Genomic DNA, 20,972 nt, shown 5'->3' on the forward strand with positions numbered 1-20,972 from the left:
TGTCGAGTCTACTGGGCCCTGAACTCATCCAAAATTGCTCCAAACTCATCCTTGAACTCCCCTTGGTCATATCTTTGACCTAAAATGGTTCAAAAACACTAACAAACACCGTAAAATATTCAAAACAAGTGCGAACCATAATTAAATGATAATAGCAAGGAAAACATGTATTAAATAAGCAAAATTAAAGAACTTAGTTACTGGATGATTCAAAATAACTATAAAAACAAGCAAAGATGTGATAACATCACTCCCTCACACTTAAGCTTTTGCTTGTCCTCAAGCAAAACTAAGGAATAAAATCGCAAGTCAAAACATACAAATTACTCATGCTCTCTCTTGCACAACCTTTCAAACCACCAACCCACTTGCTACAAAACAACAAGCTTCAAGAATCAAATTAGTTTGGCACATAAGAGACCCATTTCCAAGCCAATAACCAAGCACCAAGAATTTAAAGCATGTGAGGATCAAATGTGCACAAATACTCAGTTGAGATTATGCAAGATATGGTTCATGAATGAGATCCCTTAGGCTTGCCTTTCATACTCCCCTAGATCAAATCTAAGAATGCATGCTAAGATCAAATAGGACTTTATTTAGCTTGTAATGGGGCTACGAGTGATGGCTAACAAAGAAGTGGTATGGAAAAATTAATCAAAAAGAGAGAATGTCACAATTTATCTAAACTTTTCAAAATTTGGAAGAGATGAGATAATCATAATTCCAAGGAGCAAATTTCTTTTAAGAACTTAGCAACTCTTTGGTAAAGTGGGGATCCAAACTCAAAAACTTTCAATCTTTTTTTTTTTTTTTTTTTTTCTTTGCCTTTGGACTTCTTTTGGATATAGCAAGATAATTTTAATCCAAACTTTCATGACCTCCACACTTGAACATTTGTAACACTAGCTGCTTTTTTTTTTCGTAGCATAACTTCATAAAACTCTTCTTACGGAAAAGATAAAGATAAAAGTTTCATTCTCTCAAGGGTGGAAGGGAAATATTTGGCCACGGGCTAAGGGTTATAATAATGGGGTAAATCAAAGAAAAATAATCACAAAGAGGGGATAAGCGCTTAGCACTTATTTGAACAAACAAAAGGCACAATGGGGACACGAAGGATAAAAATATATATAGGGACAGGTTTAAAGGGTATGGCTAAACAAAAATGGCCTAAAATCACTTCAAAACATGCAAAACTTAGTCATCACTTAGGGAGTAACGAGGCAAGTTCTAGCAAAACACCCATGACCGGAATCTCACATAAGCCTTCACTAGCAATGCAAAACACAAGATCAAGAATTAATCCAATTATTAAGTGGTTAACAAAGCTATTGGCAAGGGAATAGATCAAATATGTGTTACACCTCAAATCATCCATCACAAATTGAGATGCAGCAAGCACCACTAAAACAAACCACAAACCAACAAGAGACCGTAATCTGATCTTTCTGTCTGGCGCAGTGTTGGGAAATAATTCGGGAAAAATACTTTTAGACCTTGGATTGATTTGAAACTTTTTTGTGTATAATCTAGACTCACTGTACCTTGTATCTGGAAAATTTCATCTGAAAATGTGTTACCAATATATTTCTATAAATTTTGCAATTCAGGTCATACCTTCTGAAAATTTCTGCCAGTTCCTTATTTGAGGTATTGAGAATTTGTTTGCTTGAGAAATATCAGTAATGTTGTCAATTTTATAAAGATTGAGGATAAAGGAAATTTATTCTTAAGACTTGTGTAGTATCCTGTTGTGAAATTCTGGATACTTGGGTTATGACCCAGTTTGTTGTGGAGTGAGCGGTTGAATATACCGACTCACTAGGGAGCTTAAAAACTCTCTGTTGTTTTGTGGAGTGGGCAGTAGAAACATATCCTGTCTCACTAGGACATTTAGTCCTGTTGTTTTGAGGAGTGGTTAGCGGAGTCTACCACTTGGGTATTTACCCTGTTGAGTAGTAGTCAGTAGAAACGTATCCTGACTACTAGGACTAGTTACTACCCATTGGGCTTGGAAACCCATTGGGGGTGTGCACACTTAAGGTATTAGTTCTGTTCCACTTTATTGAGATTTTTGCGTAGTGTTCAGTAGATTTATTACTGTTCACTAGGGCTTATTGAATAAGACCCTGCCCATTATTTGGTTGGTTTAAATGGGATTTTTGAGTAGTGTTCAGTAAAGAGAATTACTGTTCACTAGGGTTTAAATAATTAAGACCCTGCCCATTATTTGAGATTGAATGGGATTTTGTGTAGTGTCCAGTAGAGTGATTACTGTTCACTATGGCTTGATGAAACAAGACCCTGCCCATTATGTTGAAATTGGTGTTCCTCCATGTTGGAATAAATATATTACTTTAGAAAGGTTCCTAAAATATCCATTGTGAGAACTACTGATTTGGTATTAAAAATTATGAGTATTGTTGGGAAATTATGGTTGTTGGAAATTCTGAGTATTTCATATTTGAGTTATGTTCTATATGATTATGCTCTATTGATGATAAAAGATTAAATGTTTAAAGGGTCTATGCTTTATGCCAATTATCTATTCCTATGTACTACGAGAAGGGCTCGACACGTCGAAATTTCCCCCCCTCACACTTAAGCTTTTGCTTGTCCTCAAGCAAAACTAAGGAATAAAATCACAAGTCAAAACGTACAAATTACTCATGCTCTCTCTTGCACAACCTTTCAAACCACCAACCCACTTGCTACAATACAACAAGCTTCAAGAATCAAATTAGTTTGGCACATAAGAGACCCATTTCCAAGCCAATAACCAAGCACCAAGAATTTAAAGCATGTGAGGATCAAATGTGCACAAATACTCAGTTGAGATTATGCAAGATACGGTTCATGAATGAGATCCCTTAGGCTTGCCTTTCATACTCCCCTAGATCAAATCTAAGAATGCATGCTAAGATCAAATAGGACTTTATTTAGCTTGTAATGGGGCTACGGGTGATGGCTAACAAAGAAGTGGTATGGAAAAATTAATCAAAAAGAGAGAATGTCGCAATTTATCTAAACTTTTCAAGATTTGGAAGAGATGAGATGATCATAATTTCAAGGAGCAAATTTCTTTTAAGAACTTAGCAACTCTTTGGTAAAGTGGGGATCCAAACTCAAAAACTTTCAATCTCTTTTTTTTTTTTTTTTTTTTTTTTTTTTTTTTCTCATTCTTTTCTTTGTCTTTGGACTTCTTTTGGATATAGCAAGATAACTTTAATCCAAACTTTCATGACCTCCACACTGGCTGCTTTTTTTTTTTTTTTTTCGTAGCACAACTCCATAAAACTCTTCATACGGAAAAGATAAAGATAAAAGTTTCATTCTCTCAAGGGTGGAAGGGAAATATTTGGCCACGGGCTAAGGGTTATAATAATGGGGTAAATCAAAGAAAAACAATCACAAAGAAGGGATAAGTGCTTAGCACTTATTTGAACAAACAAAAGGCACAATGGGGATACGAAGGATAAAATATATATCGGGCCAGGTTTAAAGGGTATGGATAAACAAAAATGGCCTAAATCACTTCAAAACATGCAAAACTTAGACATCACTTAGGGAGTAATGAGGCAAGTTCTAGCAAAACACCCATGACCGGAATCTCACATAAGCCTTCACTAGCAATGCAAAACACAAGATCAAGAACTAATCCAATTATTAAGTGGTTAACAAAGCTATTGGCAAGAGAATAGATCAAATATGTGTTACACCTCAAATCATCCATCACAAATTGAGATGCAGCAAGCACCACTAAAACAAACCACAAACCAACAAGAGAGAATAATTGTAACTGCATGCTAAGACAAGTAGCTTATTCACCAAAAATAGCATATGAGTCATCCAAGCAAAAGCAAAAATTTTAAAAAATTTAGAAATATCCCCAAATTAATGATTCCTCCCCCTCACACTTAAAACCTTGCATCGTCTCTGATGCAAAATAAAAGAAAAGGAGAACAAGAGAAAAGAGAAAACTAAGAAGCAATAAAATAATCACGAACTAGAAAATAATAAAACTAAATAAGACGAAACTAGAAAGCAATAAATAAATAGGGAAAGTAATAAAAGATAACATGGGGTGCCTCCCATGAAGCGCTAAATTTAACGTCGTTAGCTCGACGTTACCTCTCTAGCCATCAAGTGATTGGAGAAGAAAAATCCCCTTCTTTCCATCAACTTTCTCTTCCAAGTATTTCTTCAAGTGGTGTCCATTTATAAACTCTCTTAAGCTCGAACCCTTCACGTCATCATGTAAGGAACCACATTTGCCCGAATCAAGAATTATGCCTCCATTCTCTTTTCCTTCTTTTTCAACACTCTTTTGTTCAACAAGTAATGAGAGTCTCGGATCATTCACATGAACCAGCAAGTATTGGGAATCATTGGATATATAGATAGGCAAATGTGTGCCATTATCCTTAAGAACTCCAATGCCTCCCAAATTCAAAATTTCTCTGAAGTTCTCTCCAAGGGAAGTGTTCTCCATTGGTGAGACATCCTCATTCAAATCATGTGCTCCATTAAGAACTTCCTCATCTAATGGGCAACTCTCTATATGTTCCTTGCCATCATTACCTTGCAACTCTACATTTTCCTCCCAGCTTGGTGTCTCCATCTCAATGCCTTTATCAAATATTTCTTCATCTTCCTTTCTAAGATCCTCATCATCCTTTTTATTTCTCTCAACTTCATGACCTTCATTTGGCAAGAGCAACTCTTCTAGAACCTCTCCATTAAATGAATCTTGAAGTGGCTCTTGAATTGTCAAATCTTGCTGTCGAGCCATCATGTGATCGAGTCGAGCATTCATGCGATCAAGTTGAGCCTTCATGTGATCTTGTAACTCCAGATATTTCGAGCACAATTGCATTACCTTGGTCTCTTTAGACTTCATCTCAATTATTTGGTCAAGTGATTGACAATCTTGTTGAAACTCTTGGTACGGCAACTCTTGAGCTCGCCCTTGATACTTGTAATTGGGATCCATGATAAAGCAATTTTCCGCCTCATGAGATCCACCACATATCATGCACCGTGAGGGTTGTGGAGTAGGTGGTGTGCATCTTTGATAAGTAGCTTGACTCATGTTGGCACAAAATCCTTGAGTAGATTGTTGATGGATATGGTTGGTGGGGTTGAGCATGTAACAATTTTCCACAAAGTGATTCCCACCACAAAATGAGCACCATTGGGGTTGTGATGTTTGATATGAACTTTCTTGATAATATCCTTGACTAGAGTTGGCAAAATTTGAGAAAGGGAATTGTTGTTCCATTCCTCCATATTCTCGATTCATATTCCAACTCATCTCATAACCTTGAGAAGGAGGGTAAAACGGTGGCATGGTTCCTTGGAATGCATATCTATCCATAAACTAAATCACACTCAAAACAATGAACTTGTTATGGGTTAGCAAAACAAAATAAAATAAAAAAAAAATAAAAATGGACTAGTCTCCTAGAATAAAGATTTCACTAATGTTAATACTGGAAACACCACCTCCCCGGCAACGGCGCCAATTTGATGCGTAGTATATTTGCAAACAAATAATTCTCGGAGTACGAGTTATCGATCCACAGGGAAGTGGTTGTATCAAGCACTAGTTACTAACTTATTCATTAGAGCTAATCCTAACAATTACGTAGATGATTGATTGGCATAAAATAAATAAAATAAAACAGAGGTTCAGGATTTTGAAAACAATTAGAGAGAAGTTGAGATTCACGGGATTCAAGTATTTAATCACCTAGTGCCAATTATCGTTTGCAATATTTAGTTTGGAATTAAGATTTGTGTGGGAATGCAAAGTGGAATCGAATTACTCCCGTAATCTCTATTCCTAGTGAATTTCCACTCCCATGGCTTAAACACCCAATAAGATCAAAGATCAGCATTCAATTATTCCTAATTACTACCATCTCCCGATGAGCAATAATCTAGAATAAACTTCCCCTAATAAGTTTCCCTTTCCCAAGGACCAACCATTAGGTGCAATCGTGTGTGCCCTAATTTATGCCCCAACTCCCATTGGTGACACAAACATGGCTATGAAGCTAGTAACTATGGCCATTAATTACAAGCATCAAACAATATTATCACGATTGCAACACAAGTATTAAACCCAAATAATAATATTTTAAAGAAACTGAGAGCTCAGGCACATAGGTTCATAAACACTTTTACCCAAGAATCTCTAAAGAATTTAGCCAAGCATGACTAAATTATACATAGCAAATATAAATAAAAAATTACAAATCATCAAAAGAGTACAAGAATTAACCAGACGATTTTCCCAAATCTCCCTAGTCTTCTTCTTGCTTTCCAAGACAACTTGTGGCTCTTGATTTCTCTCCTTCTTGTCTCCAAGAATCTCTGAATTCTCTCTGTGTCCCGGTCTCTCCGTTATTAGGGTTGAGGAAGGAGGGATTTTATAGTGGGTATAAAGTTGAGATGAAATAGGAATCTTGTACCAAATTGGACTCAAATTCTAATTCCTATATTTAAATAAAGAAATTGTCGTCTTTAATGATATTTAGAATTTGGAAGATTCCTTGAATTGCTAACTTTTAATATGGAGATATGAGCCTTGAAATCCGCGCAATTGATATTAGGAAAAGAGATCTCGCGCTTGTATTGAATTTTGCCCAGCTGCGCCACTTTAAGCGTCTATTTTTATCCCAGAAACAGACGCATATTCGACACGTCGAGAATTTTCTCGACGCGTCGAGACTTCCTGTGCGCGAATTAGTTAGCTACTGGAAAATTTCGACGTGTCGAGCCCTTGGCTCGACGCGTCGAGTTCACTGGGCCCCGAACTCATCCAAAATTGCTCCAAACTCATCCTTGAACTCCCCTTGGTCATATCTTTGACCTAAAATGGTTCAAAAACACTAACAAACACCGTAAAATATTCAAAACAAGTGCGAACCATAATTAAATGATAATAGCAAGGAAAACATGTATTAAATAAGCAAAATTAAAGAGCTTAATTAATGTGATGATTCAAAATAACCATAAAAACAAGCACAGATGTGATAACATCAGACCACAATTTGTATTCTTTCACTTTCTTCTTCCTCTATAAACTTATTTTAGAAATTAATCATAGTTAGTAGCGATGGTGCAGCTTTATTAATTACTTCCTTATAATTGCACAATACTAATGCATGCCACATTTTGATAGTAGGATGCTAGACTGCAATTGCAAGGCTCAATTGGGCAACATGCTCTAGTTGCACCTACCAATTGTACGTTATGATCGAGTGCTTACCACTATGCATGCCAATCGTTGTAGCTAGTAACAAATGCGCAATTTTATTTCCTTAATTACTTGCATAACAGTAATTGTCACGTTTCGATGACAGGATGCTGGAGTTGGCCCGCAAAGCCAACACATGACCTGTTCAATGAGATTTGAACACATGACTTGTTCTGGTCAGTTGCTAGGATCGATTAAGCGCTTACCACTATATGCCAAAAGTTATAACTTTATTTTGGTGTAGTAGTAAGCATTTGATCTGACAACAATGTAATTAAATTACTATCTTAGAACCCTCCAAATTTCCTATGTAAAAGTATCCTCAAATTGTCCAAAAAATAAGGAAGTCAAACAAGTAAAGAAGAAGGAAAAAAAAAAAAAAAAAAAAAAAAAAAAAGACAAAGGCCCTGTTTGATAAACTGGTTGTTAGCTGTTAGCTGATTGTGTTAATTAGAGGGTATAAATAGTTGATAACATTAGCTGATTGTAAAAAAGTGTTTGGTAAATTAGCTGTTAGCTGATAGTTGTTTGGTATAATTTCTTTACTTAAAAAGTTAATTGAAAAAGTTGATTGGAGTTGCTTTTTGAATTTTAGCCTTTTGGAGTTGCAAAAAGCTAATTAACCAAACATTTATATTGATATTTTAATTAAATCAAACAATTAATAGTGGTCAAATAAGTCAAAATTGACCTATAAGACAATTTTTTACCAAACAAGGCCAAAGTAAGATAATAGTAGACTAAGCAAACAGTAAGACGCGTAGTAGTAAGCATTAAAGCAAGCTGACAGTAAAGCAATTAAGCCAGTAGTAAGGCAATCATACCAAGAGATACCAATGATGTTCTCAAAACAAGACAAGTAGTATATGGATATCTCACTTCTAATTTTGGACATTGTCACATTAACTAAGGTGGATCTTTAATTTGCCAAAACAAGCAACTTGCATAAAAATAAGTGAAAAGCTAAAATCTAAGGAACAAGTTGTAAGCAACCAGTAGCTAAGAGTCTACAAGTTTCAAACTAAGGAATAGATTAAAATATTACAAGTGGTATGTATATATTTCAAATTTGTCTCACTACAATGAAAATTTTTGAATCCAAATATATAGGGATGACAATAGGATGGGCATGGGTGAGGAGTATATTCTCCATCCCCGCTAACCAGATCCCGTCTCTGACCTCGCGAGGAATTAGGCGGGGACGGGGAATGCGGAATGCCCATCGTGATCAACTTCATAGTCAAATTGTTAAACTAGTACAATTTAAAAAAAAAAAAAATTGAAATCCTTAAGGGGAGCATGCCTTTCGGGACCTCACCAAACCAAAAAAGGACACCTTAAAAGGAATATGTTTATGTTAACACCTCCCTAAAAGCATGTCTGGATCCGAAACAAGCTCAGAGTTAAGTAAATATTTAGCTGAAGCAAAAGTAAACATACCATATTTCTAGTGACGCACCACACCAGCACGTCCCTGGTCCCTATCCCAAACGAGAAAGATCCGCTATCAAACCCATAGGAAAGCTAGAAATCTCAGAAAGGTCAAAGTACTCCATCCTTAATAAAATTCCCAAGCATGAAACGAGGGTAAGCAAACCCGGAATAAGGGAAAAGGTGGCCCAACATCCCTAACACAAACTTGTTATCCCACTACAGGCTAACCTGACCCTAAAATAAGCACCAACCAAGCATCTTCTCAACCTCATCCCAAATGCTAAACATGCGTTTTTAGGTGTGTGGATCCCTAAACCGCACAAGCTTAGCAATCGGATTCACCTGGCTTCACTACTTCACTGTCATGAAATCTCCTCACATCAAAGACGTAGTATGGAAATTTCACTACAGCTTGGCACTAGCAGCATGAAACATGAAGTCAAGATCCAAGAAGCCAATTTCACTTTCCTTTTTCGAGAGGGCCATCGACTTCTAGGAGCTCCAATGGTAGTACAATACATTCAACAACAAAATACGTACATAAGAAAATTTGTCCAAAAATAAAAACACACACACACACACACATACACACACACACACACACACACACACACACACACACACACACACATATATATATATATATATATATATATATATATATATATATATATATATATATATATATATATATATTGTGATTGCCCATGCACGTCTGCAGTGAGAATAACAAATTAGATTTAAAATCACCAATTAATTTTTTTTTCACCAAGTAATCCTATTATTTTGTTAATCTCTACAAATCTATAGAAGTCTAATTGCCTAAAATTACTTATTTTTAATGAACTACTAATTTTAAAACTTTTAAACTTTTTTTTCTAATTTTCATTTTCAAGTTATTAGTATTAAGTTAAGAAAAAAAAAAAAAAACTCAAAAAGCTAGGGTCAAATCAAAATTTGGAGAATTTTGAAATCATGATTTCACGGAGCTGAGTGGAGAAATAACAGAGAAAAAGAAAAGGAAAAAGAGAACTGTTTCATTGATTGTTCACTTCAGTACAGAGAGTTCATTACAAGCTTTATATATGATGAAGAAAGGGAGGGAAAGGAGGTTGGCTATTTGTAACAGAAAGTAACTAACTGCTAACTGCTATGAAGGCTTAAGATGGTGACAAGTGTCACTGATCCAGCTTATCTTGCTTCTTCTCCTGAAATCCCCCGCAAGCTGGATTATATAGATTTACTAATCCAAGCTTGGATATATAATGCTGAAAGGATGTAGGGCAGTGTGTTTTAGTGAAGGAGTCTGCTAGCTATTTTTCAGAGGATATGTGGAACAACTTGATGAGTCCTTTGTGTAGCTTGTCTCTAACAAAATGACAATCCAGCTCTATATGTTTAGTTCTCTCATGGAACACAGGATTCTCTGCGATTGCAACAGCAGATTTGCTATCACAATATATAGCTACTGCTTCACTGTGATTGACTCCAAACTCTGCTAGCAAATATGTCAACCATTGTACCTCACAACTTGTAGCTGCTAGTGCCCTATATTCTGCTTCTGAAGAAGATTTGGAGACAGTAGGTTGCTTCTTGGACTTCCAAGAGATTAGAGCATCCCCAAGGAAAATGCAGAAACCAGTCACAGATCTCCTTGTATCTATACAAGCTCCCCGGTCTGAATCTGAATAGGCTTTAAGTTGTAGGTCAGATGTGGATGGGAAAAATAAGCCTTGTCCAGGAGCTGCTTTGATATACCTCAGGACTCTGTGAGTTGCTTGTAAGTGTAGGTCTATGGGTTTGTCAAGAAAATGAGATAACTGTTGAGTAGCAAAGCTAATATCAGGTCTAGTTATTGTTAGGTAAAGAAGTTTACCAACAATTCTCCTGTATTGGTTGTTATCTTGAAGGGATACTCCTTCATTCTTGCTTAGTTTATGAGAAGGAACTGTGGGACTGAATACAGGCTTTGCATTTGTGAAACCTGTGTCTTCAAGTAGTTCAACTGCATATTTCCTTTGGCATACTGCAATACCCTTTTTGTGCCTAGCCACTTCAAGCCCAAGGAAGTATCTCAAGGGGCCTAGGTCCTTGAGTAGAAAGGCTGAGCTTAGCTGCTTCTTGACATCTTGAATGATTTCCAGACTTTCACATGCAATGACAATATCATCCACATAGATTAATAAGGCCACCAAGGACCTATTCTTTCCTCTGATGAATAGAGAGCTGTCAGGGACTGCCTGTTTGAATCCCATGTGTTGCAATGCAGTGGTTAACTTTGTATTCCACTGTCTACTAGCTTGCTTTAAACCATATAGGGACTTAATCAACTTGCATACTTGCCCTTTCCTGCCTCCATAGAAACCAAGAGGTGGCTGCATGTAAACTTCCTCCTCCAAATCTCCATTTAAGAAGGCATTATTTACATCCATCTGATGTAAATGCCAATTCTTTGCTGCTGCCACTGCTAGGAGAGTTCTGATAGTAGTCATTTTAACAACAGGGCTGAAGGTGTCTAGTAATCAATGCCAAGAGTTTGGTTGTACCCTTTTGCTACAAGTCTAGCCTTGTACCTTTCTATGTTCCCATCAGCTTTGTATTTAATTTTATACACCCACTTGCAACCAATAGCCTTTTTAGAGGGTGGTAGGTCCACCATTTGCCAGGTATTGTTGTTTTCCAGGGCTGTTATCTCTTCTTTCATTGCAGACTTCCAACTGTCATATTGAGCAGCTTCATGATAGTTCTTGGGCTCAGATTGGCATGAGATGTTCATGACAAAAGACTGGAAAAATGGAGTTAATCCATTGTAATCCACTACTTTACACATTGGATGGGGGGAAGTCTGCAGCTTGGAGTTTTGACATACATAGTCATGTAGATAGTTGGGGACCTGTCTAGTCCTGGTGGATCTTCTGGCATCTTGTTGGACAGCAGTAGGTTGCTGGTCAGAAGTTGCATCCTGGGAAGGTTGCCAGGGCTGCTCACTACTATTGCCAGTTGAATAATCTGATCCATTGTGTGACTGTCTAGATGTCCCAGTCTGTTGAGAGAAAACACACTCATTTTCTTCATTGTCATCTTGATGGGAATGGACTTGGTGCTGAGTTTGAGGATCACCAAGGTCCTCAGTGAGTGTGGGAGTCATGGATGGCAATATGATCTCATGACTAACCTCTGGTAGGCTGGATTGTTGGAAGGGAAACACTAGCTCATGGAATACCACATCCCTGGATATGAACAATTCCTTAGAAGTAAGATCAAAAACTTTATATCCTTTGGTGGCACTTGCATACCCTAGGAATATACACTTCTTGGCCCTAGCATCCAGTTTTGACTTAGGCCCAACAGTGGTTGCATATGCTAGACAGCCAAAAACTCTTAGATGTTGATATAGAGGAATCCTTTTGAGTAGGACTTGATAGGGAATTTGATTGTTGATAGCAGCTGATGGGAGCCTGTTGATCAAATATGCAGCATGTAACACACATTCACCTCAAAACCTGTCAGGTAGATTAACTTGGAACTTCAAAGCCCTAGCAGTGGCTAATAGGTGCCTATGTTTCCTCTCCACTCTACCATTTTGTTGAGGTGTATATGTGCAAGAGGTCTGGTGTACAATCCCTTTCTGTCTGAACAGATCTACCATATTAAATTCAGGACCATTGTCAGTCCTTATGCACTTTATACTTGTTCCAAACTGGTTCTCAACAAGATTGCAGAACTCAATGATGAGATTTCTGACTTCTGACTTAGCTTTCATCAAGAAAACCCACATAGCTCTGCTATGATCATCCAAGACTGTTAAGAAGTACTTGTGGCCATGAACTGTGTTAACTTTGTAAGGGCCCCATATATCCATGTGTAATAAGTCAAAGCAATTAGATGATAAAGAAGCACTAATCTGGAAAGGAATTCTCTTCTGTTTGGCAAGATGACAGCTGTCACAAATCAAATTCTTATTAAGATGAATCATTGGTTCTAGTTCTTTCAAGAATTGTAGTTTTGAATATGAGGCATGCCCCAACCTGGCATGCCAAAGAGTACATTTGTTTCCAAGAGAAATGGAACTACATACAGAATGTGTAAAAGAGGGAAAAACTAAGTAATAGAGTCCACTCATCAGCTTAGCCCTTCCAATCATTTTCCCATGAGAAACATCCTGTATAACACACTGGTCAGAGTACATTTTCACAATGTAGTTGGAATCTTTAATGAATGATCCTACTGAGATGAGATTATAATGAAACTCGGGAATGTAGAGAGCATTATGCAACACAAGATTCTCAGACAAGTATACTGTCCCTGTGAAATGAATGGCAGCCTGTTGGCCATTTGGCATATTAACATACATGTTATAAGCCCTCTTCTGATTTTTCAGCATTTCTAAATCACACACAATGTGGTGTGTGGCACCACTATCAATGATCCAAACAGTCCTATTTGACTTAACAGCATTGATTATAGGAGACATACCTTCTTTTTAGAAATCCACTGCCACAGTGTTTGCCAGGGCCTGAGGAGGTTGCTGATAATCAAGGGGTGAATTCATGCTATCCACATCTGATTTCTTAGCATGCATGAATTCCATGAACCTCTTGAAATCATCTTGGGTAAAAGACTTGTTATCTTCAGAGTTGTGCTGCTGTGCTGAGCTAGGTCCCTGAGTTTGATTAACAGACTGGTTTCTAGGCCTTGTTTTCCACCCTGGGGGATACCCATGCTTTTTGTAGCACTTATCATGAGTATGACCTGTGTAACCACAGTATGTACACACAGGCTTCTTGTGGTTAACTTTCTTGAAACCTTGTTGATAATTGCCTTCTGATCTGGCCAAGAGGGTACTTCCAGCAGCACTGTTTTCTCCTGCTTGGTATAGTTGGCTTCTAAAACCACTGCTGGCCATATGAAATTGTCTTTCTTGTTGAGCAATCATAGAATATGCTTCATTAACATCAGGTAAAGGTCTCATTAACATAATTTGATTCCTAGCCCCTGTATACTTCTCATGCAATCCTATTAGAAAGATTGATAGCTTATCTTTCTCTGCTTGTTCATTTAGTTCATCAATTCTTTTCACACATTCACATTTTGTGCTGCAAAGACAGCTTATCTGGGGTCTAAGGATCCCCAGCTCATCCCATAGCAACTTCTGTCTAGTAAAATACTCATTTAGGGAATCATCATTCTGCTTGGTTTGATAAATCTCACATTTTATTTCAGCAATCCGAAATAGATCTTGCTGACTAAACCTTCTTCTCAAGTCATTCCAGATACCATATGCAGTATCAATCCATAGCACACTGCGTGCTATTGTTGGTGAAAGAGTGCGGACAATCCAGGTGGATACTATGTTATTGCATCTTTCCCAGGTGAGATATCTGTCCAGATTCTCTGTGGAAGGTTTCTGAATGCTTCCGTTAATGAATGGCACCTTGTTCTTACAGGACAAGGCCATAGTCATTGCCCTAGCCCAAGAATGGTAGTTCGCACCATCAAGGGGGGTGGAAACCAATTCTAGGGCTGGATTCTCACTGATATGGAGAAAGTAGGGGTTGGATTGCGATTGTGGATCGAATGTTACCTCATTGTTGTTCGATCCAGTAGCAGGGGTGGAAGGAAGATGATTTGTGTTCGCTGTGTTGGTGTTGCCGATCACCGGAGCAGATGGCCCTCCCGTCGCATTATCAGCAGGGACCGAACGGTTGTTGAGAGAAGGCCAAGTCGTCATTGTTCTACTGATTGAAGCTCCTAATCGTTCTGCTCTGATACCATTTCAGCTTATCTTGCTTCTTCTCCTGAAACATGAATCTATTTTTTAAGGAATGTGTGAATGCTAAATGCATTGAGTGTGTTGTAAATTCATCTAGAAGGGGATTGAGAATGTGGATTGTGCCTATAAGTTTCTTATTCGTAAATTCTCATCAGTTGTATAATTAGTTCAACATGTTTTACTTTTTATTTTAAATTTACCATATTTTACGGAATATTTTATTAAAATTTGAATTTTATAAAAGAATTATAAAATTAAAAATTAGGATAGTAAATATTAATATCATTAGGCATTTGACACTGTTTGTTAAACTATTGAGTTACGATGATTTACCTCCTTCCAAATGCTCCATTGGATCGGAGTGTGAGAAATCCTTGGGATTGGAGATTCAATGTTTTGGAAGAAGTAGGATAGTAAAAGGGTAAACTTCAATTTATATATCGTCTGATCTGCAGCAGTCACAGTCGTGGGACGAGAATTATTTTGTCTTCTAAATTGGCAACTCTCATATATAACCACACAAATTAAACCTCATCCTAACCAGCGACTTCTTAAGCCATGACGACGATAACTTCAGATTTTTGTAGTGCAACATTCATTATGCTGATGTGATCATCATCCCATTTAATTTCCACCAAGGGCAACACTGTACACAGCTGATTACAGCACAGATTCAACTCAGAATGAGACAGTCGAATGAATATATGCTATACAAGCTTCTGCAGACTGCCACTAATGCATATGATACATACAACGTTAAAATCGCGAGTTATACTGTATGTATTTTCAAATTTTACTCTGCCATTTTTTCTTCATGATGTGAGAGCCAATAATGATTTGATATTTTCATTATGTCTGAAAAAAATGTCTACATCAAAAATTTGTGAAAGGAAATAAAAATTAAGAATAAGAAACGCGACAAATTAAAAGTGACAATTTCAACCGGTCTCTAGAATTTATTTCGACCAATCCCAAATGTTTCCGCAAATGTTTTTGTTTTCCATAAGAAGCTTCTAGCGTCAAGTCTTGTTCTCGGACAAGATCATTGCACGATATTTTTTATGTGCAGTTGACCTCTTTTTGTGGTAAATGTTTTTTATGAAACTATTTTTTGTCGCTTCGTTTTTTTTACAAGTTTTTTGTTTCAACATTTTTGTAATTCTAAAACCGTTATTTACATTAATATAATGGGTCATAAGGACAAAATTTGTTAACTCATAACATATTAATTGATGATGAACAAAAATCGTAAAATTTTGGAGATTTTTATCGCGTGAAAACATGATTAGATCAAAATAGTTTTACTTATTAGCATGTGGAAAAAATTGACTGGTAAATATTAATAAGGAAAAAGGGGCAAATTAGCCCACAAAGTCATCCGAATAGTGTAACTAGATCACCTAAGTAAAAAAAGTTCCTTTATGCAAATTAACATGTATAGCTGGTTAATTCTTCCAAGCTTGACACGTATTATTTTTATATTTTTAAAAAAACTTTGTATTTATTTATTAAATTTAAATGAAAAAAAAAAAAGTACAACCATTGGCTGTCCGCGAGGACAGTCGATGGCTGCCTCCTTCATCGACAGCCATGGCTGCCCTCGTGACAGCCACAACGGTTAAAGATTGATGGCCATGGGCGGTCATGGCTGTCCGGGGCCATCCCTAGACAACCATGGCGGTCTAAAAAAAAAATTCAATGTTTTTAGACGGCCATGGTTGTTCGGGAATGGCCCCGGACAACCATGGCGGTCCATGGCCGTCTACCATCATCCTCATTCTATATATCTAGAAGACGGTCATGGCTGCCAATCTTTGATAGTTGTGGCTGTTGCGAGGACAGCCACGACTGTATGTGAAATAGGCAGCCACGGATTGTTCTCGCGGGATAGTCGGTGGTTGTACTCTATTTTTTAATAAATAAATAAATAAGTTTTTTTAAAAATAAAAATAAAATATTTAAAAATAACACGTATTAACTCTAGAAAAATTAACCTGTTAAACATGTTGATTTGGACTCAATTGAACAATTTTACAGGTCTAGAAAATATGAATGAAACTTTTTTTATTTAAGGAACTTAATTGCACTATCCAGCTGGCGTAGGAGTCTATTTTGATCAAATTTCCTAATAATAATAGTGACTAGTGGCTACCCTGAGATTCCATTAATGAACAGTTATAATTGAAAGAAATAATAGCAACGTGGGGTATAAAAACTTGAGTATATAGTTTCTTCACCTTCATACAAAGCACGAGGGAAAAACATGCATGTTCAAGGGCCGAAGGAAAGTTGGGTAAAGGGGACAATGGTCCCCAGGCACCTCTCTCTCTATATATATATAGGAATGAAATCTGGTGAGAAGAGTCTCCCAGATGAAACATGCGATGAGACCTTCATACAAAGCACGAGGGAAAAACATGCATGTTCAAGGGCCGAAGGAAAGTTGGGTAAATGGGAATATGGGACAATGGTCTCCAGCTACCCCCCTCCCCCCCCCCCCCCCCCCCTCCCCTCTCTCTCTCTATATATATATAGGAATGAGATCTGGTGGGAAGAGTTTTCCGGATGAAACATGCAGTGAGATTTGAACCGTTGATAAAATCTAGATCAACGACTCAAATCAATAATTTTTTTAAAAAAAAAAATACGCTTCCTTGGAAGACAGAAGCTAAGTGTAAAAATGGTGCACCTTAAGTGTTACAAAAACGCACCTTATGTGTTAAAATGTTGCATTAAGCGTAGAACTTATGCACCTTAAGTATATAACTGACACACCTAACTTAAATGTTAAAATGACGCACCTTAAGGGGGCGTTTGGTTCAGGTTATATTATATAACCAAGGGAATGTGACATTCCCGAGCTTACATTCCTATGTTTGGTTCATTTTCTTTGAGGGAATATAACATTCCCAGGGAATGTAACATTCCCTCCACATAGGATTTTGAAGGGAATGTGATTCCCTTCATTTTGTTAGGTAATGTAAGATAACCTTGCATATTTATGAATTTTGTCATTTTAATTCTAATTATTTAAAGATATATATTTTATGTTAGCTTATTATTATTATTAATATGATACCGTTATCTTATTTATTTAATTTAATGATTAAATTTATTAAAATATATGAAAATATGTTAAGGATATTAGATATATATATATATATATATATATATATATATATATATATATATATAAAGATAACCCTAAACCAAACATGATAATATTACATACCTCAATTTTAACCAAACACGGGAATCTAACATTCCCAGTAATCTAACATTCCCAGCAATCTAACATTCCCTAAGGTAATCTTACATTCCCTAAGGTAATCTAACATTCCGTGAACCAAACGGCCCCTAAGTGTTAAAATAATGCACCGTTTTCTATAGCTAAGGGAAAGGCAAGAAGCAACAAACTCCAGTAGTTTACAATTAAGACTGTCTCCAACCCTACAATTATCTCACTTGAGGTGTAAAAAAATTATAATTCTGATTTTTTTTAAAGCTTGCATATTTTGCAATGACAGTTTTTGTTGTTGTTTTTTTTTTTTAATAGCATATTTGATATCAAAATATAGAGTTGGAGGCTTAAGAAGACAAATTAATTAAATGTGTAAATCAGCCAAAATGTAACACAAGCACTGAATTTCACAAACAGCAACAACAAGTGATTGTATTCGATCTTCTTAAGATGATATATGATCTAAACACACTGTTTGTTTCTTTTCTATGATATGGGAGAATGGAGATGCACCAAAAAATACACAAAAAACTATAAACAGATCGTCTAGTCTTAGGATAACATTAGAATCTATCAGCCAAAAAATTTGTGTGAATTGTGAGTGAATCAGTTGGATAAAAGAGCCCTTTAGCTGGTGAAGATTTGATAAACGAAGTACCTGATGAGCAGCACTTAGATGGTTTAATTTATTGTGTCCGTCCATTAAGAATTGGCTTAATAGTCATAGATATATCAAGTCTAGTTGCGGTAAAATATAATGATTTGCCAACCAACCATCTATAAGAGCTAACATTTAAAAGTAATTAAGGAACTATGAACAAGGCAACTGGATTGCAGGATTTATAGTTAATTATGGGGTTTCCCCCCTCCTAGGATGTAAATTAAAGTAAATTTTCATTGACGCAGGTTTAATCCTTGCTTAGATCTTGCCACCTCAATTCCAAATAAATACTTAAGATGTCCAAGATCTTTAATTTTGAATGTAGTGTCAAAAAGAAAATCTTAACCCTAGAAATAAGCTCAGCTCGAAGTCATTGCTAGCCATGATGATGCCATCAACCTACACCAGTAGATCGAGCATGGGAATATTAGTTGAGCATATTAGCTTTAGAATTTAAGCATGGGAAAAATAAATATTTAGTATAATAAAATATCAATAAATATTTAGTCCATATATAAAAGATCAATAACTTGATTAGTTTGAAATTAATAAGCTCAAAAGTCTGACAATCGTTATGCCATGGAACCGTGTTCACCATTCATGGTGAACACGGTTCCAATGGTGTTAGTACACCGTTATTTTTTTTTCTTTTTTTTCTTTTTTTTTTCTTAATTAATTGCGTGACTTTTCTTCTTCATTTTCACATTTCGTGGTTTCACTTTAATTTGAGGTGAGCAATGATTTCGGATATTCATAAATTATGAATTCATGCCTGCACATTCACTTTGGAACCATGCCTACACATTCCCGTCCGAAATCACGGACATTCATAAATTATGAATCCATGCCTGCACATTCACTTTGGAACCATGCCTACACATTCACTTTGGAACCATGAGATTATGAATTTTTTGTTATAAGATTATGAATTTTCAGTTATGAGATTATGAATTTTCTGTTATGAAATTATGAATTTTCTGTTATGAGATTATGAATCTACATTACATTCATAATCTCATAACAGAAAATTCATAATTTAATAAATATTTTACTTTTATGCGATTATGAATTTTCTGTTATGAGATTATAAATTTACATTACATTCATAATCTCATAACAGAAAATTCATAATTTGATCAAACGCGCGCCGTTAACTCGACATCCGCGATTTTTTTTTTTTTTTTGCCTAAAAATGATGTCGTTTGGACTTGTGTTCACCATTCACGGTGAACATGTTTCCAGGGCATAATTTGCGAAAGTCTGACATATTGGCCGAAAATCAATAAATTAAAGTTAGCTCAAACATTTTTAATATAAAATAAAGACCTGAATATTTTGTTAACAATTTATATATAAATGGTGAAAATGAATTTATAAAGAATCATTATTGTTGGAAAAAAATAGCATAAAATAGTATTTTAAGTGATTATTTTGTGGTACAAATATATGTGGGGTTCATTTTCATTTTGGATCGGGTCAAAATAGATTTGGGTTCTTCGTAATGAGACGAAAAGATTAATATATTGTACGCTCAAAATGGATAATAGGTGAATGAGAAATTGAGTTTTAAAGTAGACTCATTTAAGTTGGGAAATAAAGATGAAAGACTTGAAACAAGCATTTGCCACAGATAGAAAAAAGAAGGGGATTTGCACCACTATATATACATGAGCCTTTTAAAATGATGTTGAATTGTATAGTTTAGAGATTCTCTTGCCCGCGCAAGGGGGTGCAAATTAATCAAACTCGTGTACGCCTCTGGAGCATTAATTATGATGTTTTACAGAATTAATTTTATATTAATTCCAATTTCAAATTTGGAGCATTAATTCTGATTTCATATTAATTGCAATTTTAAATTTGGTCAATTTTAAATTTTAGAATTAATATTGTTGAAGGTTACTGTCTGGTTCAATTTTAAATTTTAGAATTAATATTGTTCAAGGTTACAATCTGGTTTTTAAACTAGTTTTAATGCCTTGTTAAATGCTATTTAATCCTTCATATATCCTATATAAGCATGGTTGAGCAGCATATTTTAGACACACAACAATAACCTATGTTTTTGCACTCAGAAAACTCTGCTCATCTTCCTCCTTAAAATTTCTGTGTTTTACCCGTGTTCTAGTTCGCTGGGCTCACTTGTCTGAATACTCAAACATTGAGTCGTATTACGTTTTATCCTGAAAAACTTATGCTACAATGCTTCTAACACATTTGAGAGGTAGCAAATAAAGTTTTAAAGAAAAAGTCTTTAGTTCGACTCGAACATACTAGCCCATAACCCTTTTTTTCTTGTGCTTGTTGTTTTTCTGAAAATTATTATTTTCATAGTAGTATTTCCCAACAATCATATCCTTAAACATTACAAGTTAAAACATATGATTTTACCACCATATATGTACACTTTTAGGACAACAGCAACAACAACAACAGATAAATGTCATCAAATTTACAAAAGGCTTACAACAAATCAAATTCTGATCGAAATAGGTGACTAACACGAATAAAAAGAAAAATCTGCCACGCATATGGTCTAACATCAAATAAGGTATACTAGGACCGAGCTATGGTGCACCAAATAATAATTATAATT

General features: G+C 35.9%; 2 protein-coding genes across 3 annotated transcripts in view; one reads left to right on the forward strand and one right to left on the reverse strand.

Annotated features, from left to right (window-relative positions):
• The window catches only part of LOC109150639 (probable WRKY transcription factor 50), a 23,203-nt gene extending 5,571 nt beyond the window's left edge, over positions 1-17,632 (forward strand). The window contains exons 5-6 of one of the 2 annotated variants that reach the window (XM_019298619.1): positions 2,653-2,659; positions 17,623-17,632. The gene's annotated coding sequence lies outside the window, so the exon portion shown is untranslated. Of the gene's footprint in view, positions 1-309; positions 320-2,652; positions 2,660-17,622 lie in introns of those variants that run through there. The other variant, XM_019298620.1, reaches the window with a different exon arrangement.
• Positions 10,015-11,193, reverse strand: LOC109150391 (uncharacterized mitochondrial protein AtMg00810-like). Its single transcript, XM_019298301.1, has one exon. The coding sequence runs from the start codon at positions 11,191-11,193 to the stop codon at positions 10,015-10,017; it is 1,179 nt and encodes a 392-aa protein (XP_019153846.1).
• Positions 17,633-20,972: the final 3,340 nt, after the last annotated feature.

This window comes from Ipomoea nil, unplaced genomic scaffold (assembly GCF_001879475.1).
Source record: "Ipomoea nil cultivar Tokyo-kokei standard unplaced genomic scaffold, Asagao_1.1 scaffold2279, whole genome shotgun sequence".
In the NCBI taxonomy this organism is placed as follows: domain Eukaryota; kingdom Viridiplantae; phylum Streptophyta; class Magnoliopsida; order Solanales; family Convolvulaceae; genus Ipomoea; species Ipomoea nil.

What these genes read in the sequence shown, in the direction of transcription:
- LOC109150391 (XM_019298301.1), bottom strand. Translation starts at nt 11,193, where the DNA reads ATGACTACTATCAGAACTCTCCTAGCAGTGGCAGCAGCAAAGAATTGG.